This window comes from Haemaphysalis longicornis, unplaced genomic scaffold (genome assembly GCF_048455015.1).
Source record: "Haemaphysalis longicornis isolate Haplotype H1 unplaced genomic scaffold, Haemaphysalis longicornis Haplotype H1 scaffold_10, whole genome shotgun sequence".
NCBI lineage: Eukaryota > Metazoa > Arthropoda > Arachnida > Ixodida > Ixodidae > Haemaphysalis > Haemaphysalis longicornis.
Genome location: NW_027526204.1, coordinates 134,775,498 through 134,803,048, shown reverse-complemented (window position 1 = coordinate 134,803,048; position 27,551 = coordinate 134,775,498). Strand labels below are relative to the sequence as shown.

General features: G+C 46.4%; 1 protein-coding gene across 5 annotated transcripts; it reads right to left on the bottom strand.

Annotated features, from left to right (window-relative positions):
- Positions 1–3,772: 3,772 nt before the first annotated feature.
- On the bottom strand, positions 3,773–26,597 carry LOC144159379 (uncharacterized). Of its 5 annotated transcripts, XR_013320290.1 has the most exons (10): positions 26,242–26,597; positions 25,190–25,291; positions 23,418–23,687; positions 20,322–20,480; positions 19,400–19,525; positions 18,250–18,390; positions 14,062–14,334; positions 10,647–13,175; positions 10,510–10,545; positions 3,773–9,900 (listed from the first exon to the last, which is right to left on the bottom strand). XR_013320290.1 is itself a non-coding variant. In XM_077690825.1 (9 exons), exons 1-9 carry the CDS (start codon positions 26,329–26,331, stop codon positions 9,883–9,885), a joined length of 1,410 nt encoding a protein of 469 aa, XP_077546951.1. In that variant the 5' UTR covers positions 26,332–26,595; the 3' UTR covers positions 3,773–9,882. The 5 variants fall into 5 exon arrangements, 2 of the variants coding, with proteins under 2 accessions (XP_077546951.1, XP_077546950.1); XR_013320288.1 differs by having other exon boundaries at positions 10,510–13,175; XR_013320289.1 differs by having other exon boundaries at positions 3,773–10,545.
- Between the last annotated feature and the right edge of the window lie 954 nt (positions 26,598–27,551).

The window sequence follows — 27,551 nt, the reverse complement described above, 5'->3', positions numbered from 1 at the left end:
AGATCCAGAAAGGGCACTCGAATTTACCGAGCCCCTTGCCATTTTCAATGACCTATCAATGAATTAATAAGTAAAACCTTATTTGCCAAAAGGTGGTGGCAAAAACTTAGAGTAACAGCAGACCAGGTTTGTTTAACTGACCCACCTCTTGTGAGTTTGCGTATTGAGACAAAGATAAAATGTTTCAATAGGAAGCTGTACGGAAGGCGTTGATTTTTTTTACTCCAGTTACTGCTCAACAGAATCTGTTTTTTTCTTGTTCTCTTTAAATTTTATGGCATGTAACTTATACAGAGAGCTGAAATATTGCCCCACACGCAGCAGATCAGCTGGATAGCATTTGGCCATGCGTCAGCCTTCGTGCCTTGAAGCCATAATCATGCATATGTGTAAGGATATAACCCTATCGTGGTATGCCATGTGTGGTAAAACTAAAGCTAAATTCACAATTTAGTTTTCGGATCAAAGGCCTACAAGCAGTACTAAGGTGTTACAAGCAGGCCAGCCCCGTTTATGGCATTTTTGTTCCTGTAGAACACATGTATATTGTCACATCTGGCATGCAGAGAGGTAGGTTGTTCTTATCAGTTAAACGAACAGCTTACATAAAATCTCTTCGATTTGGCCAGCACTTTCTGCATGAGTTCAGGATGAGTTCAGCCGGTGCAGCGCAGGCTCCGCCACCGCAGAACCGGTCCTGCACTTTTGTCGTCTGCTTCTGCAGCCTCCTCCCTGGGAGGTGCAGGGAAAGCCGTAAACTCATCCTGCACTCTCTGCACCGTTGGTAAATCGAAGAGAAAAGTGCAGGCGCTGCGTGCTGCACTCGAAAATCGAATAGGCGAGTGCTGCACTACCTGAATGAGTGCAGCGAGTGCAGCAAAATCGAAGACACCTATAATAAAATTCCATCATTTATACAAAATTTTGAATCTGCTGCGTTAGATATAGTGCAAGTAACAATATTTCCCACAAAACTGCCTTCTCGAGGTATCCCTACCCTATCTGGCGCAACAACCAACATGTGGCTCTACGCGCACCTAACTGCAAAATGCTACGTTTCTCTTTTGTCCACATTTATGGTAACTTTACTAGCTTGCCGATTACAAATCACTCGACACAAGTGCTGTCTTTGGGCTATAAATGTGCATGTACTGTCTGATGAGTGCACATTACCAGCACCCGTGCGAAAACATCAAAATTATAACAGTAGTGACGCCATAACTTGCATAACTGCCCTCACTTACTGCTATTGCATGATAGATCACTTACTTTTCATTTGTTGGTAACTCGAGTTAGCATTGTCGGCATTACTCACCCCATCGAAGTTGCTAAACCTCCATTACCTAAAACATTACTCGTAGTTTGAACAGCCTTGCAAGCCTAACTCTAGTTCCACCAAACATCTCGAGCAGTTACGAAAAATTTCTGCTTAACTGCCTCTTGCGCTTGTTTAATAAACTTTTTGTAAATACTAAACTATCTGCATTACTCTGCATGGCCCCATTGACTATATATGCATAAATGCACATGTCAACACTTTCTGCTTAACTGCCTCTTGCGCTTGTTTAATAAACTTTTGCGAATACTAAACTATCTGCATTACTCTGCATGGCCCCATTTACTATATATGCATAAATGCATATGTCAACACTTTCTGCTTAACTGCCTCTTGCGCTTGTTTAATGAACTTTTTGCAAATACTAAACTATTTGCATTACTCTGCATGGCCCCATTTACTATGCATAAATGCACATGTCAACACTTTCTGCTTAACTGCCTCCTGCGCTTGTTTAATGAACTTTTTGCAAATACTAAACTATCTGCATTACTCTGCATGGCCCATTACTATATATGCATAAATGCACATGTCAACACTTTCTGCTTAACTGCCTCTTGCGCTTGTTTAATGAACTTTTTGCAAATACTAAACTATCTGCATTACTCTGCATGGCCCCATTTACTATATATGCATAAATGCACATGTCAACACTTTTTGCTTAACTGCCTCTTGCGCTTGTTTAATGAACTTTTTGCAAATACTAAACTATCTGCATTACTCTGCATGGCCCATTACTATATATGCATAAATGCACATGTCAACACTTTCTGCTTAACTGCCTCTTGCGCTTGTTTAATGAACTTTTTGCAAATACTAAACTATCTGCATTACTCTACATGGCCCCATTTACTATATATGCATAAATGCATATGTCAACACTTTTTGCTTAACTGCCTCTTGCGCTTGTTTAATGAACTTTTTGCAAATACTAAACTATCTGCATGGCCCCATTACTATATATGCATAAATGCACATGTCAACACTTTCTGCTTAACTGCCTCTTGCGCTTGTTTAATGAACTTTTTGCAAATACTAAACTATCTGCATTACTCTGCATGGCCCCATTGACTATATATGCATAAATGCACATGTCAACACTTTCTGCTTAACTGCCTCTTGCGCTTGTTTAATGAACTTTTTGCAAATACTAAACTATCTGCATTACTCTGCATGGTCCCATTGACTATATATGCATAAATGCACATGTCAACACTTTTTGCTTAACTGCCTCTTGCGCTTGTTTAATGAACTTTTTGCAAATACTAAACTATCTGCATTACTCTGCATGGCCCCATTGACTATATATGCATAAATGCACATGTCAACACTTTCTGCTTTACTGCCTCTTGCGCTTGTTTAATGAACTTTTTGCAAATACTAAACTATCTGCATTAGTCTGCATGGCCCCATTTACTATATATGCATAAATGCACATGTCAACACTTTTTGCTTAACTGCCTCTTGCGCTTGTTTAATGAACTTTTTGCAAATACTGAACTATCTGCATTACTCTGCATGGCCCCATTACTATATATGCATAAATGCACATGTCAACATTTTCTGCTTAACTGCCTCTTGTGCTTGTTTAATAAACTTTTTGAAAATACTAAACTATCTGCATTACTCTGCATGGCCCCATTTACTATATATGCATAAATGCACATGTCAACACAGCCATTACTTTTTGCAGGCGGCTCTGGCAAGCCGTGCTTTCAATTAATATGCAGTGAGCTGTGCCACTTCATTACGGGATGACTGTGAAAACATCATGGCTTGCATATCTGATACACCAACGATTCACCCAGCAGGCATTGCTCATTTCGACATAATGACGCAACTTGGTATTTATTGACATTGGTCCTTCAATTTTATATTTTCATATGCTTTTTGTATAATGAAGCTCTCGTTTCTGGGCCTTCTTTTTGGCAACATTTTTGCGTTGTGTACCTTCAGCTGTGAATATAATGCCTCACAAGCCACTCCTTCATACATCACTAGCTTTGCACTTTTGCAAACTGCTAAGTTTTTGCTGTGCATTCAACTTTGTTTGTACCTCCCCTGACGAAATGCTCGTTCGCATCTGCGAGGTTTTGCCACTCTGTACGACCAACACGTCGCCCGAGCGCGAATTTTTAAAATATTACTTTTTAATACTAAAAAGAAACATAATTGGATAGTGTTTCCAAGATGCACTGGTGTTCAAGAAAACGGTGAAGGCACAATAACTTTTTTTTTTCCAACAAAGAAACGGAGTGGAGAGATGAGAATTTCGCACTTACGGGTGGTTATTTCGAGGACAAATTAATTTTTGAACTTTTTAGAGAAATATTTACCACTTCACCACATGGCGTTGTACGATGCGCATTCTTTATGCGAGAGGAGTACTTGCTCAAAATGAGAAACTGGGGGAGAATACGACAACAAACAACTGTGCGTGAGGTTGTTTTAGTTTTTTATTGCTGTCTTCAACACGAAATTAAAACGAAATGCAATCAAGAGCTCTACGGAACACGCTCAAGTGATATGGCACAAGTCCATCTTTAGCAGACTTCGCATGAACGGTAAAGCTGGCATCCTCAAAATGCTAGCATGTCAAGTTAAAAAACAGAAAAGTAAAAAGAGCAGCAGCAAAAGTGACATGGAGTCTCTCGCGCAAGGTCCATTGGCAAACACGCCATGTTGGTGAGTTTTACAAGAACACTTCCAACAGTGAACACAGAACAAAGTTTCATAGCTGCCTGTAAATTGGTAGACACACAAAAAAGAGCGCAAGAACACAACGGCCAATCAACAAAACGAAGAAGTGTAAAATGTTTGCCCACTGACAAAACAGGGTGACCTATGGCATCAGACGTGGCTGTCTGGAAAGAACCTCAAAACAGTCAATGAATCTAGGCTGCTTAATTAAACGGATAGCATCAGTAGAACACAAGGTGGCAAGCACTCAGTTTCGATTTGACGACGTTGGCTAGAGTTTACGGTACGGGAACAGCTCAGAAAGACGAAGAATGAAAGTAAACACAACGAGTGCTGACTCGCAGCTAATGATTTTTTGGAAATCAGGAATGAGCGAAAAGGGAGCATTTGTCAGTAAATCAGAAAGAGCAATGAACACAGCATGACAAAAACATTCAATTTGCAAAATCTGAAACTTGAGCAGTTTCTTCCGACAATCTCCGTTCCACAACAGAACTTAGTGAGTGCCAATCTACGTGCGTGCCTTTTTCATAACACAACCCAGTAAGTGCCGATCTATATGCATTTATGTCCTTTGTGACAGCTGGACAGACATGCACTCAGTATGATTTCAAAACTTTAAGCGAGGTTCAGTGACCCCCTCGTCGAATTTTTTGCCTATCTTTCGTACTTGCTCCTTCCCTGAGTGATCACCACCATGTGTTCAACCTGTCATTGATATTAGTAAGGCCGCCACGCCTTGTTTGCGGTCCCCTTGCAGACACGCCCATCTATGACCGCCCCATGAGCTGACTAGTTACGGTTTGTGTTAGACGCGAGTGTTGCAAGACCTAAAAAAACAAGGAGGGAAGAAATGTCAACCTGCCATCTGTCTGTGCATTCACATGCACCGTGCTATTCACACAGAGTCCTTGACATAGTTGGGTGAGTGACAGTGTTGTTCTAACTCGTTTACACTTTTTTTACATTTCGTGGATCTGCACTAGACGCTGTGGGGGAAGGGATAGGGCCGCATTTTGAATACAGTCACAGTATTTCGTGAAAATTTTATATATCTTGGTTTCACAGTCTGGTTGAGAGAACAGTCACGCAGAAAAACGGGTGAATCGATTAAATTCTTGGCCCCCAGATTTCACACGGAAGTTGAGCACAGGTGCTAAAATACGGACGTTCGAAGAACGCCCTTTTGTGCAAACAAATCGGCACCGATCGGGACAACTGCAACACGACAGCCTCGCATGTCATGGTTTGCAATTAGGTCAGGCCCTAATTTTGTCGCGTCACTGGCGGAAAGAAAGAGAGTGCAAACTGTGCAACATTGCGCTTCAATTATAAGTCCGAAAGTACGGTTACTTTGTGACCAGCGAGGCAAAAATTGGGAAAGGGCACAACATCGACAAACTTCCTCCCCAGTGTGAAACCAGCTCTCAAAATTGGAACCTAGAAATTCCAAGCCTTTGAAATACAATTTTCGTGACATACATAGAAACAGGAACATAGGTGACCCCACCAACAGTCCTCCATTTCAGCTTTCCGCTCTTTATACACAATTAAGGCAAGAAAAAGACAAGAAATGGCAAATATAATTTTTCACATACCGAACTCCATGCACTTTCAGCCAGTTTTGTTGCTAAGCCAGAATGTTGTTGCAGACTTCAAATTAATATTATTATTAATACAACTAATTAAAGAGGCAACTAAAACTGCAACAAACAGATCCTGTACAAGCTGTTATTAAGTTGCCCACCAACTTGTCAACCTCACCACACTATACACTCTTCTATAGCCCGAAAATGTTCACTATAACTTATTCTACCCCGTAGATATAAACACAAGCATCTCACCCATGTTGCGATTTCAATTTATAGATTTGAAGCCAATGCACGGGAATAAATAGTTACTCCACACAACTAAGTGTTGTACTTGAGCAACCATTCCGTCAACTGCACGCAAGAGGTGGAATGCTTGCAATGAAATTTGATGCAGCCCATGACCAAATCTGGCGTGGACGAAGCTTTAGACAAAGAGTTGAACTCACAAACTTTAAAGTTTGTTGCTTAAAACACTTCTCACACTTTCACTGCCGGCAGCTAAAAAAATAGGTCTGCATAAGCACACGATGGCACACATTGCGGCATGAGTAAAACTAACGTTTAAAAGTGCATTTAAATACCATCAGCTGAAAAAGCGTAAGCATGACTAGGCCCAAAGTTCGTGGTCCACACTGGTGACGACTTTGAAAAATAAAAAAAGTCTTGCGAGGTCAACACGTGCCAATTTTCTACCCACAATCGCTACAAACCGCAGTTGCTGAGGGTAGGGTTCAGTTCCACAGCAGGCGATGGAAAGCGGACTAATTCGAACTAACGGAAGTGATGGTTTGTCGCTAACAGCTGGGGGTCCATGCTCCCGTGCGAAACTCGGTTTGGTGCTAAATTGGAAGACGTTCCTGTCATAGTCGGGGGAATAATACACTGTGCGCAACCGTAGTTCCAAGGTGAACATCACTCTCGTCAAAAGTGGAGGACTACGCTTGTGTCTGGTTTGGCACGCGTTAGTTTCAGAGCTCTCCTACAAAGCCCATTACAGCGGTGGACAGCAACTTCCCTCTACCACAAAACTGTGATATCTGTTCCGAAACTGTACAGTACCGATTCGACTGATGAGTACGAACAAATGCCATGCCCTTCCAAACTGTCGTCTCGTGCATAGCTTTCAGGCCAGAAAAAAAGAGAAAGAAAGAAAAAAAGAACTGCGGCCGTGAGGATGCAACACGTAGGTTTCACGTACATAACCAACGCATCTTTCAACACGGACTGAGAAAAGATTGTTCCTCAGTTGACTACACCGCACAGGGAGCTGTGCAGTATATGCTTAAAGGCTTAAGAACACCCTACAAATTCACTTTGCGCCCGCCAATTCCTGGGGAGCTCTTGCGTATCAACAGCCACTGTACAACACACACTCACACGACACACAGCAGTTCGCAAAAAGATGCCGCGCCTCTTCAAATAACTTAAGTGCAGACGGAAATGCGACACACCCGACTATTGCAACACAAGAGCACGACTCAAAACGCAAAAAGCAAGACTCGCGACCGACAGACAAGCGCCAACGGACACCGACCGACAGTAGTCAACACACTACTCGTGCAAGGTCTGCAGCAAGAACTGGACCATCCATTTTCCAGCCTACCGATTCGACTAGGCCCAGCTCGATAAGCCGTTGGACAACCACTGCTGCGGATTCCAGTACAGCTAGAGCGCACAGACAGACAGATATGTCCTTGACTGCATGTGATTGCATCTTGCGGTAATCATGCTGCAAAGCCAAGCTCAACGCAAAGCAACAGTTGTTGCTCCAACACACAAACTACCTATTCCCTTGGATCACATAGCACTGACAAGACGGGACGGGCCAGGCCCTATACACAGGCTTCTCTGCATTTCCTGTGAACGGAAAGCCTCCAGGGAAAGCCTTCTTTCAAGCTGAGTTTGACACAATATCTGTGGGGGAGATTTTCACATGTTTTCGGTGTCAATTACTCCTCCTTGTAAAGCAGTGAATCGGTCGGGGACACGAACCTGGTAGTGTGCATAATTCTTTGTCGGGAAGGCTGTAAACTTCGCACTATCCATAAACGAATACACAAGGCAATGCTAAGGCAAAATAGCAATGTGTTCATCAATCATGGGCGCATCTATCACGGTGCAAACAAGTGAAACACTAGCGCAACAAAACAGTGAAGCAGAACACTGGAAGAGAAAAACACTTCGTCAACGGCTTAAAAAGAGTCAGCTGCCCCGTCAAAGCTAGCCTCGCATTTCAAGAAATGGCTGCACACACTCTCTCGGCACTGCATCTTCAATAACTTTTGCATATCCTAAAATAGCTTCTGAAAAAATCTCTCACACATTTACAGGTGCGTTCAAGCACAGAGACTACATAAGTTACCGTGGACAAGAATAAACACATTCGTCGTTCGTATAATTCTGGCATTCACAAAAGCTCTGGGTGACTGAGAACTGCCTGTTGCGACGAACAGCAGCACCTGGGTGGTGTGTGTCGGGTCGAGAGTGCAATCGCGTGCCTATACAGTGGTAAGTGTGTCAGCAATGCTGTACAGGAGTTCCCACTCAAGCCTCTCTTTCGGGCTTTGTAGTGCGGAGTTAAGTGTGATCGCTGCGCAAGCAGTACTTGTGTATCACGCCAAACAAAAATGGCACGAGTGAGTTAAAAACCTTCGACACAGCGCGGACTAAATGAAAACGACCATGGCTCACAGACGACTGAACAAGCTATGCTACTCAGACTTTCATGCAACGCTTGTAGTCTTAACTTGCAATGTTCTGCCCTGCTCGTGGAACACCTTGCACAAATAACCTGCCGTTCAGTTGAAAGTGACAGTAACGAGAACATCACGGAGGGTACGAAGAGCTGCGAAAATCGGCTGCTTTCACCAAGGTTTTTAAACGTTGCAAAGTAACACTACCCAACCAAGCTAGCGTGAACCCAGCTTGCTTGTCGCTCACTGATTGATGTCGCACCAATGGTGTTTGACTTGCGCTAAAGTGCCTGATTCCGGAAGGCTTCCCAGGGTTATAGATCACGTGTGCACAATATTTGTTTCGTACTCCCCATGAAGGTCTCGTTATTGTCTCCTTAGACAAACATGCCAAGTAGTTCTGACACTGGCTTGAGGTGTCACGCAGTGAGCAAGTCAATCACAGTAGCTGTTAAAAAACCCCTAGCTCAGTAAGCACAGATCCACATACCTGCCTTGTTTGAGACCAAACTCTCTTATTTTGCTCAGTTAAAACAATTTCACCCCTGCTTTTTACAAACAGTTCAATGCTTGGCCTGTGTAATTATAGAAGTGCTAAAATTTCAGTTGCCTCCATTTCTCAGTGGAATACACAATGTGTGGGGCTAATCATCAGAAACTCCATCATAATTTGCTCCTATAAATGCATGTGGAAGCAGACAAGTGATAATTAGTTCCCAATTAAATATGTAACCCACTTCATTTATTACAACTTGCATTCATTCCAGGGCGTTTTTTAAACCCAACGCAATTTTCAAGGGTTGAATAACAGCAATTGTGTTTGCCGCTGCAATCTTCGGCGAGCGTTCTTTTCGCATAGTACAAACAGTTGCCGCATTAACAAGCTCCATCCCTCTCAATGCTGAATGCTCCTCGCTGTTCAACCACTGAGAATCACAGTTACAGGCAGTTCACTTCCACCATCACGACCAACCTTTCTCCATTGTGCCAAAATTGAAGCCGTCCAAGTTCCACGAAAATACAAGTAACTCGGCGCTTGTGCAGGCAAAAATTCAACACAACATCCGCGCTTCTCACACTGCTCCCGCAAGCTGTCTCGTGCAAGGGTAACTTTGAGTCGACGGGGGTGCAACTGCATCTCTTAGGTACAAATCTAGAAAGAAGTCTACGCATTGCATCAACAGAAAATAGCTTGTCAGCTTTACGCCGCCCGTGTTCAGACAGAAACTACAGCACAACTTCATGTGCTCGCGGGACACTCGTTCCACTCATTCGACCGAGCACGTGACAAGCCACTCAGTTCAGGCCTCTGCTAAGGGACCAAACGAGACCCAAATCCAAGACGGCGGGACGAGCACTGCGGGAGCAGCGATGGCAGTGGAGGAGGGGGCAAGGGGGAGGGGGAGGCGAGGGGAAGGCGCAAGGCGGGAGCATTCAAGCTGCCGCGAGCAAGCCCAAGCGTTTTGGAGACCGCAATCTGCTTTGTGTTTGCGCCAAGCTGCCCAATAGGACGGGGGTGCGGGGGGAGTAGTGGCAATAGGCAAGCCGTCCCAGCGTTCTATCACCTCTGTACACCACCCTGCAAGAATGAAGGAAGAGAAAGAGCAGGGAGAGAGAGAGAGGGAGAGAGAGAGAAACAAGGGGTGAGAAGGCACAAAAGAATGGCTGTTGAAAAATAACGTAAAAAAAAAAAAAGAAAACTCAGCTCAACGTGCAGTTAAGGCTGACCACTACGAGAGCATAAATGCATGACAGCATAGCCCACAGCCGTAGGGTTACTTTTAAAGGAGCAACAAAAATGAAAAACGAAAGTGACAAACATTACAACAACAACCACCCCCCCTCAAATCCAAAACTTCGCACAAGAAGCGTGGCAAGCTGAAAGCCCATTTGACAAGAACACACTTGTCCTGAAACTTCAAATACAAAACAAGTCATCACATGAGCACAACTAACTCCTATTGTTTGATAGTTACGTGGGATGACACCTTTTTTTTTTTTTCAATGTTTCTTTCTTGTCTATTGCTACACTTGGTAACTAAACAGCTGTTATTAGGAAGACAGTGCAACACATGACAAGCCGCTCAATTAAGTAGTGAGGTTTCAGGCAACAAACATGCCTGAGCTCCAAGGCAGGTTTCGCTAAAACATGCAGATGCTTGACAACCAGTTATCCGAGGTCACTCACACAAACAGAAAACGGCGTCCTCTTCAGTGCCTCGTGCTGTTATTAGACGCCAAAGAAAAAAAAGGACAGAAAAGGTAGAGTGACTAGCTGCATATGGCAACGCCGAAAGCAGACTCTAAGCAGCATAAGGCATCAACCTTTAAGGTGCGATTGGCAATCGACGCTTCCATGCACACGAGTTGTGGGACGCAGAGGACTTCTTCGGTTTTTTTTACACACGTTCGATTTGTTCACACTTGGGGTAACACGTACACATGCCACCGGTCATTCCACAGGGGCTACTCCACGGGGACTACTCCAGTGTTGTCGCAGTCATCATTCAGAGGCATGCAAGTGCATATCATGCACAGGGCACTCCACTGGTCGGAAGAGGGTGGTGGTCAACAGAGCCAGCCAGGTTATTTAGACTCTGGACAGACTTCCAACCGCGCCACTGCAAAGAATGCACTGTATGCACTGCAAAATGCCCCTTGCATGGAAGGAGGAACACAAAAAGGTAGTGCAACAACGATTGTGCTATCATGCGTGAGGATGCGATACTAATGGTAACCTACAATGCACAGTGAGTCGCGGGTGAGGAGAAAACAGACACACGTCGCTGACACGCTGCTGATACAAAACGACGTTAATGATGAATCGCTCTGCATCAAACCTAAAGTTCTACGAAACGTTACACTGCCGTTCTTTTTTAGCGCTTGTTTTAGCAGCACGAAAGGCTCGAAAACTATGTAGTTGCGTCTTGCTTGCTGCCGCACCTTATTAAATCCGCCGCTTTAGCATAAGTATGTTCGCAAAGTCGGAAAGAGAATATGAGCTCCGTGTGCTCGCACAGTGATAATGCTTAACTTTCCTGTACTCTTTTTTATTTTCTCAGTGCACAAACACTTCCTTTCTTTCTTCACTGCTTTTGGCACCCTTGTATTTGTCCGCACCCCACTTCGAAGGATCAGCTGGTAAATATAAAACAACCAGTCTTTCGCATTATTCCATAAAGAACTGGACACCCTGGTCTGATGCTACCAGAAATCAAGACGGCAAATGTTAATTTGCAGTTAGTGGTAATTTTTGGTAGTCAGCAGTAATTATTACTGCCATGCTACCTCTACTTATGAAGTAATGGCACAACTGAGAGAAGCACTACGTTGTCTCCACCACACTAAGTTAAACTAATTCAATACAGTGCTGTGCAAGTCGCAGCCCTTGGTGGCCAGTCACGTGAACGAGCGTGCGTTCGATAAAGAAGCGCACTAGCAAATGTGCTCACAGATGAGCGCTGACTGGCAGCATGGCTTTCCAAGCCATGAAAGAGGGCGCTGCCTACACCGTGTGACTGCTCAGCAATTGACCGCCGTCACCTAACTCTTGTAAAGAGCTTTTACAATTCAGTCGTTGCAGTGGCTGCATTGGAAAATTCCTTTTCCGATGAGGGTCTGAATTTTTAACCCTTGCCTGTTTGTAGCTAAGCAATGAGCGAAAATACCCCTCTGTAACTAATACCGTGCCGAATCTTATGTTTTTGGTTTCGTTATAAAAAGAAAAACTCCTCCCAGAGCAGTTGAGCTCGACAAACCAAACTTCAAATTTTACTTCTGTACATTTGACGATGCCCTATATCAGTGTTCATTAAAACAAGGTTCTGCTGTACTACCCACTAAAATGCAAACTAAAAGTGGCTCCTCAAAATCAGCTTTGAAGGAAAATTAGGAGATTTAACGTGACCACCTGGGGACCTTTAACGTGTGCCGAAATCTTGTAAACATGGGCATTTTTGCTTAAACTGATGAGAGGTTCGTCAATATAAACCTCGCACGTATAAACTGATTTGGATACTTTACCGTAGCCTGCCTTACAGTCTATGCGCACACTCAGGACGCTATAAATGCCATATTTGAAATTTACACAGACAGGCACATTTAAAAAGGTTAATGCATATTTCCTAGCACAGAAGGGATAAGAACACAGGACAGGAATGTGGACGGGACAAGCACTAGACATCGACCTGCCTGTCCCATCCACATTCTTCGTCTGCGTTTCCTTTATTTTGTGCTGGGAAGAACACATACGTTATCCCAAGTACCAACTTGCCCACCTTTCTGCTCTCGTGTTCAAAAGAGTTCTCCCTTCAGACCGAGTGCCGAGTGCCATCCCTTTGGGAGCCCTTTAGCAGACACGCAAGCGGTAGAGCGAGCAAGACGCAACGACTTCTTCCCCCCTCACGAGCCTCCCCGCAGCGGGCTGTTCGGCTTGTCCATCGCCATGGAGACGAGAAGGCTCTGAAAGTCGGCCAGCTCGGGCCCAAACAGGTCGAGGCCGACCACTGCGGAGGTCCCACCACCGGTCCCCCCGACTGCCACCCGCCGTTGGTGTGTTGTGGTCACCGTGCAGTGCGTGTAGCGGGAGGAGGCGGTGCTCGTGGTGCAGCTCCCACCACCCACCTGTGCAGCACTGTCCGGCACCGTTCGGGGTGGAACGGGTGGCTTCGGCCCCAAGTCCTTGCGCTGGAGCACGGGCTTGTTGGGCGGCACGGGGGGCGGGGTCGGGCGCAGGACGGTCCCGGTCGTGGACACTGACACGCCCACGACCGTGCCCGGGGTCGCCGGTCCTGCCCCCGGTGCCAACACCTTCTTGGGTACAACTGTTCGGTCGGGTGCGGGCTTGGGGGGCACCTGGCATGGGTGGGTGGGACGGGAGATAAATTGCATCTCCGACACACCTCACCAGGCATTATGAGAAACAGAAAAGCGAGGAAAAGAGCTTTTTCATTTTTTTATTAAATAAAAGGAGGCCGAACAAATAAGTTCAGCTCAGAACCTTTCTAACTTTGGCTCCATTTCCAATGTAGAAGATGGAACCGAACATTATCTAGTTTGCCAAGCAGACAATACAAAAGAGTTCCAGTCAAATCTGCATCATTGAAAACTGAACTGCTGCGAAAAAAATTGCTGACTTGAGCAACACTGAAGGCAGGAGTGGTGCAAACCTTTACAAACAGCTGCACCCATGTGGGCCCTATGAAAGACTTTATAAGGTGGCCCCATCAGAGACACTGGGTTCACAGCCAAGGAACACAGGTCAAGGGACAATTTTTCAGGGGTCACCAAAATTTGGGATTTGTAAAAAAATGCAGCAAAATGTCACGTTTTCTGGAACTGCCACAACGCAGATGTAGTCTGCATAACTATAAGGTTGCGAAAAGCTCTCTGATGGTTGCACCTTCAGTGCTAGTTCCTTTGCACATACCCTTGCACCTTGAAAGTGAAAGTGCACCGAACATACGATTCTATGTTCCGCAAACATCTGGTTGCAGCAAAATACAGTGCTTGATTTTTCAACAGAATGCTTTACAGTACAGTGCAACTCTAAGTACAGAAGGCTTTTAAACATGTATAAAACATACAGAAAACTTTTGGACCTCTAATAAGAGAATGTAAACTAGCTAAAATTTACATTTTGGGCACCTGCCCCTGTTCATTTAATTAAATGGTTCTAAAAAGGCCAGTTAGTAGATTAGTAAGTCTACTAATCGGCTCCCGGTCCCCCACCTTCCCTCACCTGTGGCACCGTGGGGGGCGAGGCCTTGGCGGCGGGGGGTGGGACCTTGGGTCCGACAGCCACGCCCCTGGGTGGGGCGGGAGTGGGCACGGCTGCCCGGACGACGGGCGCGGGGGCGCTGGCGGGCGTCACCACGGTGGCGCTGCGCACCCCCTCGCCCAGGGGCGGGGGTGCCGCGGGGGCCGGTGGCGGAGGCACCAGCCGCTCCGCCTCTTGTCGTAGCCGCTCCAGTTCTGCCTGCTGCAGGGCATTCTGCGCCTTCAGGTCAGCCACCTGCGAGGGGGCAGCTTGTCTTTAGCCTTATATCCGTGCCACTGTTTAAGGCCTCCAGATACCGAATGACATTAATTGGGCAGGCCATGCTACACACCAAAAGGCAAAGGCATTAAAATAATGGTGATCGTGACAAAAAAAAAAAAAAAACTATTCACTGATATTTTAGAAGTTTTTAACTCAGAGAAAAAGGTGTTACAAGGGTAAAAAAAAATGTTATGAGAAATAGTGTTTTCTTAAAAATGGTGTGAGCCATTTCTTAGAGTGGCTTCAGCAGCTGCCGTCGTCTGCCAGCGGTAGCCAAATCCAGAAAAATTCAGCATGATGAGTAACACGATGTTTTGCCTTTTGCTGCTGTTTTAGTGAACTTCATCTTCTTCAGACTTCGCCACCAAGAGTGCACAAAAAATTGCCTTATTTCGAAGTTCAGCTACGTTTCTACGTCAACACTCTGGTGCCGAGAGTTTCGTTGGTTTCATTTGGTGCTCATCACGTTCGAGAGTAGGCAGATTTAAGTCATTCGTGAAGGCGAATGAGCTGTGCGGAACTCCTTAATTAAACTAAGAACGACATTTGAGTAAATGGCATCAGATTTTTGTATGTAGCAGCGAATTACTGAAATTAAAACTTAAGGCATTAAGCACTTAATGTCATTTTTCGTGAGGTGTGGCACGGGTATTACTCTGGGGCTGAAAAGGGTCATGCCAACTCTGGTTGCCAAACTACAGGCACGTAGAAATTAACAACGGCAAGTGTATCACTCCGTCCAAATGCTGGACCTGGATGTAAACATGCGCATTTTGAAAGGAGATTGCACTTAGTGTTGAGACCAGCCGGGCAAAGAGCAGGGAGGCAGGAGGCCACCGTTCTGAACTGCCGCAATTTCTTTTTCCACCTCTTTTTTTACATTCTTCCCCTGGGAACATATAGGACTTAACTGCGGAAAACATAGGGTCCAGAACCCCACTGCCCCTAAGTGTACTGACAAACCACATCCATTTCCCTCATAAAGTCTGTGCCATCGATAAGCTTTACCACACTCATAGCTGTCTTCTTTGCCAACTCTTCCTTTGGGACCAACTTCTATGAACGAAGTTTGCAGTCCTTGAACAATTCCATGCACAGGTTTTGTCTTTGTATTGGGGGCAGAAGCATTCGTTTATTTCTCTCGTAAGTCGGTTCAGCTCTCTCTTTCTGGCATGCTTCCACAAAGGCAAGGGCATTTGTGAAGATGAGCTGTTTTCCTCGCCACACCTGGTTATCTTGCAATTGCACTCCTTGCAGCACTTTGACAATGCTTTGCAGTAAGAGAAGTCTTCAGAGCCAACCCTGTATTCATAATATTCATAAGTGTGGGTGGGCCTTGGCTCTTTCCAGAATGAGATACGAACTCGTCCGCTTGACTAGGCTCTCCTTTTCTGTTTTTGCCTTTTACAGGAAAGCGTACTAAGTAGTACCAAGCTCGTGAGACCACGTGGCTACCACCATTAGGTTTCGCACGAAAACTCTGGTGAGGTGTGGTCATCATCCATGAATCCATGTGGCCAGACGCTTGAATAGAACCCATGTCGTGCTGTCGGGCAGCTGTAATGTTTGTCCATGTGATCAGGCTGATGCTTTCACTGAACAACAAACTGTTTGACCAGCCCATTTTTCCAGTCTTTGACGTTTTGATAGCGGTCTTTTTGAAGCTGTCTGGGGACTTGAACGACATGGCTGGGGATGTGGCTGAAACGTCTGTGGAGCAGTTTTAATCGCCGTCTTCAGTCGAACCGTGATGCAACTCTTGCAGCGTGTCAAGTCCCCCCTTGTGGCCCAACACTGTCCTTCCGTGTGGCACACGACGTCTCGCTATTCTGTGAAATCCACTTATGCCCTTCAGATTCGTCAGTTGATTCCATGGTGGATGTTTCAACCACTATTTCATTGCTCAGAGTAGCTGCTTCGACCACCTTGTTATATGTTAAAGCCAGTCAGGCAAAGAGAAAACAGAGACAGGAGAGACACGAGGCCGCCATTCCGGTGACGTTTTCTAGTTCGTACCTGGGAGACCGCGTCATTCGTGCTATCCTCTTCGATCCAGCTTCAGCGCTTGCCAATTCTGAGCTCGAGGGTGTAGAAATGGATGACGATTCTTCAGTTGAGGCACCTGGCTTTTCCACCAATGGCGTAGCACTGTAGGTGGCGTTGGACAAATGCTTAGCCGCTTTCTCTTTGTTGTTTTCCATGTCCACAGTGGCCGCATTGTTGGTTGCTGGCTCATTCACATGAAGCTTAATGGGCGTTGTTCCTTGAGTTCAAGGTGAGTTAGATTCAGACCGAAGTCTATGTAGCCCTTCGGAAAAGGAACTGAGAAATGGCACCGTCGGCGTCTCATCTGTTCTTGTCTTCCTGGACGTGGCCGTGATAAGAGAACTCCGTCCTTGCAGCTACGATCATTGTTGGCACTCAAGCAGGGACGATTCGACTTGCAGCAGAGTACTTACTGCCTGGCTGCAAGGAAGAGTGCTTTTGGGAGTGTTCGACACTCCCCGTAGAAGGGACAAGTCCGGAAGCGTCCGCTGGTGAACTCGCTGCTTCCCATTCCTCTCTTATTCTGTGCACAATGCTTCCCGTAACAGAAGTGCCGAATCCGGGGTCGCCCAGCACCAATCGGCAGCGTTGTTGTTAAAGATCAGAAATGGAGCTGCTGGGGTTTACCAGGCATTGGCATTCTTTCTTGATTGAATATGACAATCTTAGCAACTGGCGCTTGAAGGATGCATGCCAACGGTGGCTCTAGAGAGATTACCTTAGATAGAAGTTCGGTCAGCATCTTGATGGCCAGGTCCCTGTACTCAGCTACAACTTTGAACTCGGTAGCATGCACAGTAATTAGTTCTCCAAACTCATCGTTGATTTTAATCAGCTCAGTGTTGCCGGCAAAGAGCCGATTGTACATCTCGAGGAGTTTGACTGTGTCATTTTCATCGTCCAGCACACGACAAAGCATCAATCAGCAGTCTCCTCTGATGCGGTATTCGAGTCCAAAGCTTCAATCTGAGGCGCTCCATCACTCTGTCGTTCCTGGTCTTTGCCAGTGATGTTCACGGGTGTACGTTTCAGACAATTCCCCCACCCCCTTGGTGTGCAAAGTGGCGGAGTAGACAAGAAACGAGTCCCTACCATTCAAGCGTAGAGTCCAGACACTCCTGCATGGGGTTTCGGCACCACATGTTAAGACCAGTCAGGGGAAGAGAGAGGCAGGAGGCTGCCGTTCCAAGCTGCTGCTGCTACTTCTTCCTCTAATTCTCTTTCTACACTTACTGCATGACATCGTCTGTATATTACAGTTTGTTTGTCATTGAGAACCAGTTGGGCTTGTTGGTACATAGTTAAAATGGTTGCAGCGCAAAAACGACGACGGACGAGTGAGGAACACTCGTCCCGTTTGTTCCTCACTCGTCCGTCGTCGTTTTTTGCGCTGCAACCATTTTAATTGTTTGTCATCATTTCAGTAGTTTACATGTAGATTGCGCTAAAAAAAATCACAGAAAAAACTCCCGTCATGTCGAAAGTACTCCCAGTAACGCACTCTTTGCACCGCGTGCAGGCTGCAGTGATAAGGTGCAGGGGCCACTTTGTTGTCGTTATTAGGCTGCATCCAAGTATAGGGAACACTGAAGTGTATGCACCTCTCGCTGTAAATGAAAGCACCCAGCCTAAACCAAATTATGAACCCAGTAGGAGGGAGAAGTCAGTCACTGGTAGGGGTGAAACCATTTGCACCAATGTTGAAGGAATGACAGAAATGATTTAACCCTATCGGTATACGAGCTCATTATTCCATTTTCAATCCCTCTTTGCTTAAAAATACGATTCTCTGGTAAAACCTGCACACCTTGTGGCGCACGATCTCCCCTTCCCCCGACGCACCTGTGTTTGGAAGCGCTCCCGCTCCAGCTCAAAGTCGGCTGCCTGCCGCTCCAGCTCCTCCTCCATCTGGAGCGACCGCTTGCTCTCCTCTTCCAGTCCCTCCACCATTTCCGCCGAGCGCGCCTTCTCCTCCTTCAGGCTCTGCACGAGGCAATGGAAGGGGGGAGGGCATCATGAAGAGTGTGTGGACATTTTTTTAAGTGCAGAGCACTTCAGGGGCTCGCCCTGTCATCGTAGCTCGCCCGCTGGACCCAAGTAGAGCCACACGGTGTTCCGTCGTAGCGGCTGTTCGTGGTGTAACCCAGGGGATTCAAAAGCCAAGCGGCTCATATAGTCGTAAGCGTTCAAAACTCGTGAAGCGCTGGCGCTTGTCATACATCTCCTCGTTGTTTAGCATAAACAAAACTGCAGGTACATTTGAGGCAGAATATACATAACTAACCGGCAGTGCCCGCGTTCATTTAGTTAGGAACGCTCGTGGGGTTGGTTTTTACGATAGCAAGCGAAAAAAGTGGCAGTGAAACACTGGCACATGTGAGAGGAAAAGCAAGCTCAAAAAGAGCAGAACTCCCGCTGGCGCAGTTTCTGGCAGGAGGCGCGCGAAGCACTGCGGAGGCAGGAAATCTGAATTGCTTTGGGTGGTAGCAGTGAGCGGATAACGGCGCTACAGCCCATATTATGACGAATCACTGCTCTGCACTTCTTACAGCTTCCACATTGAGTGGAACGGTTGTAATTTTTTAGCCACTCAGCACACAGTCAGGTGTTTTTTAGTTACCGTAAGGTCGGTAACAAGGGCAGCTGCTGTCATTAATGCCTTGCCAGAATGGCAGAGTGCCTTACCACCTACACGGAGCACCCTCCCAGCCTATGATAGGCTGCCTTTTCTTTCCTCCTTTGATCCTGGATTCCCTGAGCTTCCCACGTGCTTTACCAAAACAACATTGCAAGAAAACAAAACAAAGTAAGTGAGGTGGGAGATATGTCTGCAAAGTCACACTTAGTTAGACCGGTTACATTAGTTACACCTTGCAGAGGGCTCGAGCACCATAACCCAGGTCCAAAACAAGGCTCCTGAACGGATACTAACAACTTGTGGTTTGAAAACTACAAGTGCCTGCCTAAATGGTGGTGACATAGCTGCACTCACCTGCAGAATCTGGTCCCCCCTTTGCCGTTCCTGGATGAGGCGAAGGATGAGCCGCTTCCGTTCGGCCAAGAGGAGCAGCACCATCTGCTTCTGCCGGTTCCTCTCCATCTCCAGGGAGTCCGTGACCTGCGGTGGGGGGCACAACAGTGTTCTCTCCATTAACGTCAAGCATGTACAGCCAAAGCAGGCATTTACAAAAAAAAAAAACGGATGGCTGGAGGGGCCTTTTGCTCGTTGTGGGCAGCCAGATTGCAGGGAAAGCAAGGAGTCACTTCCTCACTACACTGAAACATAAGAGTAACCAGCAAGGGTTGCGTGATTCAAGCTTAAGGTCCTTCCTTTCATCGCAGAATACAATATATGCATCGCTACAGCAAAATAAATATTTAAGTTCTTTTGTCACGAAACCCTTCCCTGTGATTGTACCCCGCTCGACATTCTCACTGGCTAATGGCAGCAGCTAAGGCTGCAAAAAGTTGAAGACTGTAGAGAAGTTGTCCTGCCCCTCAAGTCTCTCCTAGATTTGAGTTACGCTGCTGGTATTAACCCTTTGAGGTCCAGACCTTTTACCCACTTGTGCGAAAAAGCGCGAAATTTATCCTTGAATACCCAATTCAGGTGTACCCCAACAATGAACCACGAAAGGGTTAACGGCCTTGAGAATTTCATTATTACAGACGGCAACTCACTGCAGTGTGCAATTTCAAGCTGGTTTGTAATACAAGGACAACAACCACTGCAGTCATCCTCACCTCTCATCTTGCCTCCCGGTGCACTCATTAACTCGTTCCACCCCGGGAGCTTTACAGACATTCCATTCAAGTGACATGCTGTTCCACCAAAAATTGGCACAGCCCAATCGCAAAAGAAAGGTTGCCTTAGGAGCACACTCTTCCGTCTGCCCAGTAGCAGCAGCACACACCTGCTGCAGGTCCTTCTCGAGCCTCCGGTTCTGCTGCCTCTCGAGGTCGACCTCGTGGCGCAAGTGCTCGCGCTCCTTCTCCAGCAGGAAGGTCACGTCGTCGCCCTGGGCTGTGTCCTGCGCCCGGCGGCCCCTCTCTTCCTCCAGCTCCCGGCACAGCTGCAGCCAAGACAAGACAAGACGAGATGAGACACTGCTGCTGGGGCAAGCTTGCTAGTACCAGGCGTCTGCTTCATCACGCAGTACATCTACACCATGCCCTCTTTTGTATGAACAGAACTGCTTTGTCATAGAAATTTGTTTGAACATGTTATGACACGTTATCATAATCACTGTTGTGACCCATTCACACCTAACTTGAGGATGAGCTGGACCTCAATAGAGTAAGTGAGCAGTGGATTGACGAGTGAGACTCCACTTATGGCAGGTCATGCTGCTTACCACGATGAGGACAGAAACACAAAGCGAGAAGCCAATCCCAGTGCTCCTCTGAGCAGAAGAATGACAAGTCATTGTCCCCATGAAGGTTACGCTAATTATAGGTCATATTCGTACCAACCGAGCCTTGGAATTCTTGTCAAAGAATTGCTACAGTGTGTCCTCTGAAGCAAATCGACAGACAAACAAGTGAGTGATTCAACACTGATCATCACATTTCGATCCATTCTGCTTTAGTGCTTACTGCAAAGATTCAACACCATGATCCAATACCAAGATCCAAGGACACAAAGCGGAAAAGCAACAGTCTGGGTTTCGATGTTCGAAACTCTAAACAAAAATACGGCCGCACTTGACATGCAGGGGTGAGACAGCTGAATCAGATTTGGGAGCAGTTTTTGGAGCAGCGAAATCTCAATTTTGGAGAAGAAGAACCTTGATTTGGAGCAGAATGATGGCATTTACTACGTCACCTTAGGAGCCTAAAAATCAAATTTTTGGCAACTCGGGGGGGACTGCACTTTGTAATGGGTTTTGAACGTACATAACACTGAAAAAGCCTTTCAATGAAGTTTTTTCTACTGGAGTATCACAAGGCACGCACTGCACTACCTTTTTACGAGCCATTCATAAATTCTTAAGGCCGACCTCCATGCAGCGAAATGTCGGCGAAAAGGCGGCGAACGTCGCCCGGCGGCGGCCGCTCTTCCGCCGGCGTCGAAAATACGGCTGTTCGCCGGCGATCTACGCGAGCTAGATGTCGAACGCGCGGCGGCGAACGCGACCGGAAGCGGCAAACTGCATTTTGAGGCCGCAGCCAATCACAGCCTCGTACTTCGTTGTACTTCCTGTCCTGTCTTCCGTCGGCGGCGTTCGCCGTGTCACGTTGCATGGAGGTTGGGTGGACGAAAACTGAGCGGCGCGTCAAACCACGGCGTCCGCCGCGCCAAGTTCGCCGAGAAACTTCGCTGCATGGAGGTCGGCCTTTAGGCTCTATGCATAGATAGCATGGAGTGCCGTTGAAAACATAGAATCGATAAACAATCGAAAACAATCGAATCGAAAAGCAATCGTAAGGCATTTTCATTATCATGTGAAGGCTGAAATTATTATTTTTGTAATCCCAGACTCGGCTTTACACACAATTGTAGAGGCATGGCAAAAGTTGCGCAAAGCGAGGTGACAATCTTCGCACCCCACCAGCCCTCCCATTTCAATCCCCAAGGTGCACATTCACTACGATCGCAATTTCAATAACGTTGGTATGTTTAGCCATCTCCCTCTTGGCATTAAATTTCACTTCATATAGATAAACCATTATTACTAGCGTACAATAATAGCCTGTCCCGCTATCGGCCACTGTTTGAACATTTTGCGGCGATGTAGCCTGCACCGCCACTTCTGCAGTGTCGATTGTCCCATTTCCGCCACTCGCAAGTTCGCTGTCAAACACAGCAATAACTCAGCGTTTTATTATAACACCGCAATGAGTCCGAAATTTCACTTCAAGCACGCACCGCGCCTCTCACTCGAGGCCGAAACACGGCGAATTCACATTGTTTTTGATGAACTCCCGTTCTTCGAGTCACGCAACTTCCCTCAATAGATCAAACGAATAAATGAAAACCCAGCCACCCCCATAACCAAAACCACAGTAGAAATCGGCGAAGAGCACTCTGGATGAACCACGAGCAACTGCTTCGCCCGACGGCCATGTTTTCCAATATTCACCACACCAAGATGACGGCGCCCAGTAATGTCGTTCTGGAGATATACGGCGCTCCGAAAATTGCCGTCATCAATTTTCACCAGTAGTTTGTCGCCTGAGTACACATACATAATTTTTCTACAGGACTTTGCAATTGTTTTCCACGAGAAAACTTTAAAAAACTCACAGAATACTATAACATGTGCAACCCGACATGGTGATCTTCGAAAAAACTATCTTGGGGAGAATTTTAAGCAGGTGTTTTATTGTATGACCAATCAATCAAACCTTTACAAACAGGATCACCTTGGGGATGCTGGAAAATTATGCCGGCAGTAAGCATTTTCCACCACTGAAACTGGCGGGATCGTTAAAATCCTTGGCTCTCAGACTGTTTTGGAGCAGTTTGGCGCAATTTTTGCAATTTCCAAGCTTTTGGAGCAGCCTGGCGCAGGAAAGCAGATTTGTATCAAAAGTGCGCAATATGCGCAGCTGTCTCACCCCTGGACATGTCACGCTTAAAAAGCTTCACCGTCACTGTCTCTAAAACCACTGAAACTCCCACCAACTATTGGTCCAGGTCCAGTGTTGATCAGGCCCAGAGTTCCGTCCTGAACCTCTGGTTGTTGCCTATTTACACTTCTTTTTGTCACTGTGTCTATATCAGCCTGATGTTGAGCTTACCTGTATTCCCTCTCAATCCAGCCAAGTTGTTTCAACCAGTGCTGTCATTTTTTTTATGCCCTCAGGATGCCTGTTTTAAGACGTTTTCATGCAAGGGGCATCCCCAGCTTCCAAAGGCGTCAAACTTTGCAGAATTTGTTCCGTGGGTGGGAGCAATGTCCTGGCAATCTTTTGCCCTCAACATACTTTCATAGCTCAGCACCCGTGTGATGCGGGTAAGTATGATACACCCCCATCAAAGGAAGCAAAGCAAAGCATTTGCCAACCTTTGCACAGCGCTGCTCAAGGGCCCGGTACTCCTCGCGGGCACGCCCTTGGACGCGTCGGTGCAGTGCGATGAGGTGCTCGAGGTGCTGCAGCTGCAGGCCGTGCAGCGCCCGCACCGCGGCCGTGTCCAGGCGGCCGTCGTAGGCGTTCAGCACGTCCCGCTGCAGCGAGGCCCACGGGTCGCTGCCGCCCCCAGACGCGCCCCCGTTGCTGCCGCTCCCCACCGCCAACTTGCGCGGCGGGTACAGCAGCTGCTTCACCTGTTCCGCCTAAAGGAGTGGGGAAGAAACGCACTCGAACTGTAGCGACACAGGCACATTTGCACCATTTGCACTTTGCACGCACGAAGTTGATGGAGTGCCTCGAAGCAAGTGTGCGTGTACGAATAAGGAATACCAATCAAAGGGAATTCATTAGGGCTTTATGAAGTTAATAAACAACTAAATGACATCAATCAATCAATTGGCTCAGGGCAACTTGAGAGGTCAAAGATACCCCAGATGCTTCCAAGTCTAAATGCATACTACAATCAACCAATGTTTAATGGATATTAGTTGGACAGCTAAGATTTAGCCAAATTAAGTGAAAAAAAATTCCAGAAACATTACCAACAACATTTCGAAGAATTTTGAACTCTTATTCTGTAGCCTTCCACGATCACATGCCTCACAGCTCAGGTGTTACGGTTTTGACAAACACCGAATTCGATTAAATGGTAAAGCAATTTTTATGGGATACGCAACTTTTCTGAATTAAAAAGAACAAATTTATACCTCTCTGAACAAAGGAATCTCATCTCAGATATTGAGACAAGTACGGGGTGTGATGAAATTATAGCAGACATTAAATTGATCCAAATTCACTATTTACAATGCATGGGCAGGTAGTGCAACATATATTAAAAAAGATACTTTTGCCGAAGAGCGATTTGCTCGCTCGTTTCTGCTGGGATTTTGCACAAAGATCCAATTTTATAAAATCTTGTACAACACCACATTTGTAAACAGTACTGTTAAATGACCACTTTCCAGCCGAATACTGTCAAACCCATTTGTACCAGGCCTAAATATTACAAGTTACATTCCATTTGAACCATTCCCCTGAAATATTTATGCAAACACTGCACATTTAGTAAATGAAATAGTCTGATTAGATCACGCTATTTTCAAGTACACTTTATTCCGATCCATCCGAATTTAAATTGGCTATCTTTCACCCCAAGATTTTCAGTATTTGAATTAGGCTGTAAAAACAGTTTTTGCTTTTGGAAAGGGTGGGATCAACTTTTCTCTCCAGATCACATACAGAAAAAAGCAAACATGTAAATGTGGTAAATGAATAGGGTGAGAACTGGTTTTTATTTAACTGTAAGCGAGGTAAGTGGTGTCCTTAGTGTTGTAACAATATATGCAATAAAACAGGGAAAAATTTCTTTGGGTGCAAACAAGCCAGATTTTTTTAGATCAGGGTGTTTATAACAATGTTGCTACACCACACACACATTTATACAGACTAAAAATGCTTAACTGCAAACAATACATGATCTACACTGCAGTAAAGGCATCAGGCCAGCTCCACTGCATTGCACGATGCAAGTATTATCCTTTTTCCATAGCGCTGTGTTGCTGAGTTTTAACTACAGCACCAAACTAATTAGCCCATTTGAAGCCTTAATCATGCAGGCGTTTCCCTGACAAAAGTCACACTTGCATGAGGTAGTAGTGGCCAACGTTAAACGTTGGTAGTGGCGTTACTAAGACGAGATAGTTACCTTGAGAACGGCGATGACGATTTCCCGCGCCTGTAACTCTCCTTCAAGTACGCTCAGCAGTTTAAGAAGGTCTGCTTTGCTTAGCTCCATCTTCGGGTGTCTCTGAAAGAATTGAGAGACGCGCGCACATGATGAGAAAAGCGAAACGAAATGACTCGCTGCCTGACGGATTACACGGTAACAAATCAACCGAACATTTTTTTTTCGCTGCTGGAACTGTCATTGCAAGAATGGAATACTTAGTAGTAATGTGTCGCGAGTTGAGAGTAATGGCAAGTCTGGTAGGGCATGAAAACCATACATGCATGAATTGGAGTTTAACTATTTAACCCACGGAGGCGAAAAAAGCGAGATTATTCACCTCAGGCCGAGACTTTTGACAGACACGCACGACTGGAGAAAGAACAAGGAGATTTAGTATAAACTGGATACGCGGAGTTTGGTGTGAAGGCCTCGCGTTCGCGGATAATAATAAAAAAAAGGAGGGCGATAAATTTAGAGCTGATACGGCGCTCCGCTGGGCGCGCAAGCGAAAGTCCCGATCGGAAATTCCGCACCGGGTCGAGTCGACAGGAAGCAAAGAAAAACCCGGTCAACTCAACTCGCGTGCGGCCGCTACCGCACTCACGCACGATCATTAACGGGCCAAATTAGCCGCGAGTTGCCGTGACACTATTCCCCTACGAATCGCCTGCCACCGTGACCGGTGATCGCGCGATTCGAACGGAGAATCGAACCCAAACATACGGGCTCGAAACGCGAGAAAACGCGTGCACGTTTCGGACACGGCTCCCGATTTACCGCAACGAAACGCCAAGGCTACTGGCGTTCCCTTGTCGGCTCGGCAGAACCGCTGTCAGGCGATCCGTGGGTGCCGCTTCCAGCGCTACGCTTCCCGCCTTTATCTTTTTTCTCGGCCGACGCGCTTTCTTATTCAAAGCGAGGCGACACAAGGTCTCCCCCGCACGACACACGGACCGCGCGCGATGGATTGAACGGAGTTAAAAACAGACGATGCGCTCCGGCTAGCGGGTGATCCGCATCGGCCTCACCTTGAGAGTACTGCTGGTCAGCTTGTCAAATCCCTCGTAGGAACAAGCGGCAGAGCCGGGCTGTGACTTGAGCGCTCCTCGACCCGCCATGTCGTCGAAAGGGATACAAAGCGTCGGCCCTGTTATTTTTATTACTCGCCGATCGAGACGGTTTCCGCCGCTCTCGGCGCGCAGAGCCGGCCGAATGTGCCGGCCGATGGAGCAGGACGGAATCGCCGAGGCTCGCGGCCTAGGAGAGGCATCCAAGCGCGCAGGTGATACACATCAGCGAAGGGCTTCGCGTAACATCGCCCTCACGGACAGCTTTCACTCGGCGCCATGTTTTTTTACGAGACGGCTGCTGTCGGCCGCCATGACAACGTCATAGGTCACGTGACGCGCAAGAAGGCAGTCATCATCGCTTTTTGAATGCTTTTTTTTCTGCTTTATTTTTTTTAGCTGCAACTTTATGGTTCAGAAGATGTCACTCAGCGAACTTGCTCACGTGATTGTGTTTCAAAAGTTTTTAACGAAGGTCTTGCGCCGTCTGTTGCAAAGCGAACAAGAATCGTGTGACCCAATTCTTTAAAAGAGTCGAAAGTTGGGCGAGTTGGTATTGACGCATTTTAAAAATCAAACTGCGCGCAAATTAACGAGGACGTGAACACACTGCGCTTGTGGTGTCTTCAGTGTGTTCACGTCCTCGTTAATTTGCGCGCAGTTTGATTTTTAAAATGACCCAATTCTTGCAGTCTCGGTGACAGCGCACAGCTACTCTACAGCCTTTCGTTTGACAGAGCTGTTTTAAAAATTCTTTCTGCAGTATATTTTTACCTTCAATTCCATTTTTTATCGTTTCCTTGCAGCGCGTTGGGGCGTGGTGGTGAAGCTATGCTTGCGCAGTTTCACATCATGCGCCTGCTTTTATTGGCCGTGCTATCGGGTTAGAATTAAACAGGCGCGAATACCTTTCAATAAAATTTCAATACATACATATAAAGTATAACTGATCTACACCTCACACAGTGGACTACCACAAGTGAGCTTCCTCTATTTTTGTGCATAAACGCGTATATTCAAATTTACGTCGTGCATTTTAAATCGAAACAGATAGCCGCGAACTGCACCCATTCGACTTTTAAATACGCTGCAGGCGCGCGCACTACCAGTCAGAGTTGGTTTCTGCAATGAGGAAAGACGCAGTGACGTCGAATCGCGCGCGGGCATCTTGCAACTTCTTCCGCATTTAGCCCCACCGTGCCATTGCCTCTCTCTGGCGTTCTTTGCGCCAGATGGCCGCTAACTCGGCCGCTGTGAACGAATAAATTTTA

Excerpts from the sequence above, each read along its gene's own strand:
- LOC144159379 (XM_077690824.1), bottom strand. The coding sequence starts at position 26,331 with ATGGCGGGTCGAGGAGCGCTCAAGTCACAGCCCGGCTCTGCCGCTTGT. Across the intron at positions 23,688-25,189 it reads TCGTCATCGCCGTTCTCAAG|GCGGAACAGGTGAAGCAGCT; the intron begins GTAACTATCTCG and ends CCACTCCTTTAG. Across the intron at positions 13,176-14,061 it reads CGCCCCCCACGGTGCCACAG|GTGCCCCCCAAGCCCGCACC; the intron begins GTGAGGGAAGGT and ends CACCCATGCCAG.